A 478-nucleotide genomic window follows, 5' to 3' on the forward strand; every position below is an offset into this window, starting at 1 on the left:
TCCCCAGGGCCCGCGCCCAGCAGGACCTACGTCTTCTGGACGAGGCTCTCCTGCTCCTTGGCCAGCGACTTCTGCCCGGTGACCAGGGCGACGCGCAGAGGCGTGGCGTCGGTGTAGACGTTGAATACTTTGCTCACCTGCAAGAGGCCGTGTCACCACCTGACCGGAGGAGTCACACCAGTGAAAGGACTCTGGGGTGACCCCAGGCACGGGGTCCTCGTACCTGCTGGGCCAGCTCCTTAGTGGGCAACACAACCAGGGCGCGAACCTGGCACACAGCTCGCTGCAGCAGGGCCTGCGGGCAAGGAGGGCCACTGTGTGAGCAGAGCTGGCTTCCGCCCGCCAGCCTGCTAGGAGGGAGGGGCCCTCGCGCTCACCTGCACCACGGGGATGACAAAGGCCAGGGTCTTCCCACTGCCCGTCGGGGCAGAAACACAGAGGTCCCTGGGCTGGTAGCCGCCTCTGGCCACGAGGAACC

The 478-nt window shown here is 66.7% G+C and overlaps 1 protein-coding gene across 1 annotated transcript in view; it reads right to left on the minus strand.

Moving 5' to 3' along the window:
- Positions 1-6: 6 nt before the first annotated feature.
- LOC107183927 (ATP-dependent RNA helicase DDX51-like) overlaps positions 7-478 on the minus strand; it is a 1,174-nt gene continuing 702 nt past the window's right edge. The window contains exons 3-5 of the mRNA XM_015567232.1: positions 378-478; positions 224-295; positions 7-137 (exon numbers count right to left, since the gene is read on the minus strand). Coding sequence (XP_015422718.1) covers positions 27-137; positions 224-295; positions 378-478 — 284 coding nt within the window. The 3' untranslated portion in view covers positions 7-26. The remainder of the gene's footprint in view (positions 138-223; positions 296-377) is intronic.

This window comes from Myotis davidii, unplaced genomic scaffold (genome assembly GCF_000327345.1).
Source record: "Myotis davidii unplaced genomic scaffold, ASM32734v1 scaffold43, whole genome shotgun sequence".
NCBI lineage: Eukaryota > Metazoa > Chordata > Mammalia > Chiroptera > Vespertilionidae > Myotis > Myotis davidii.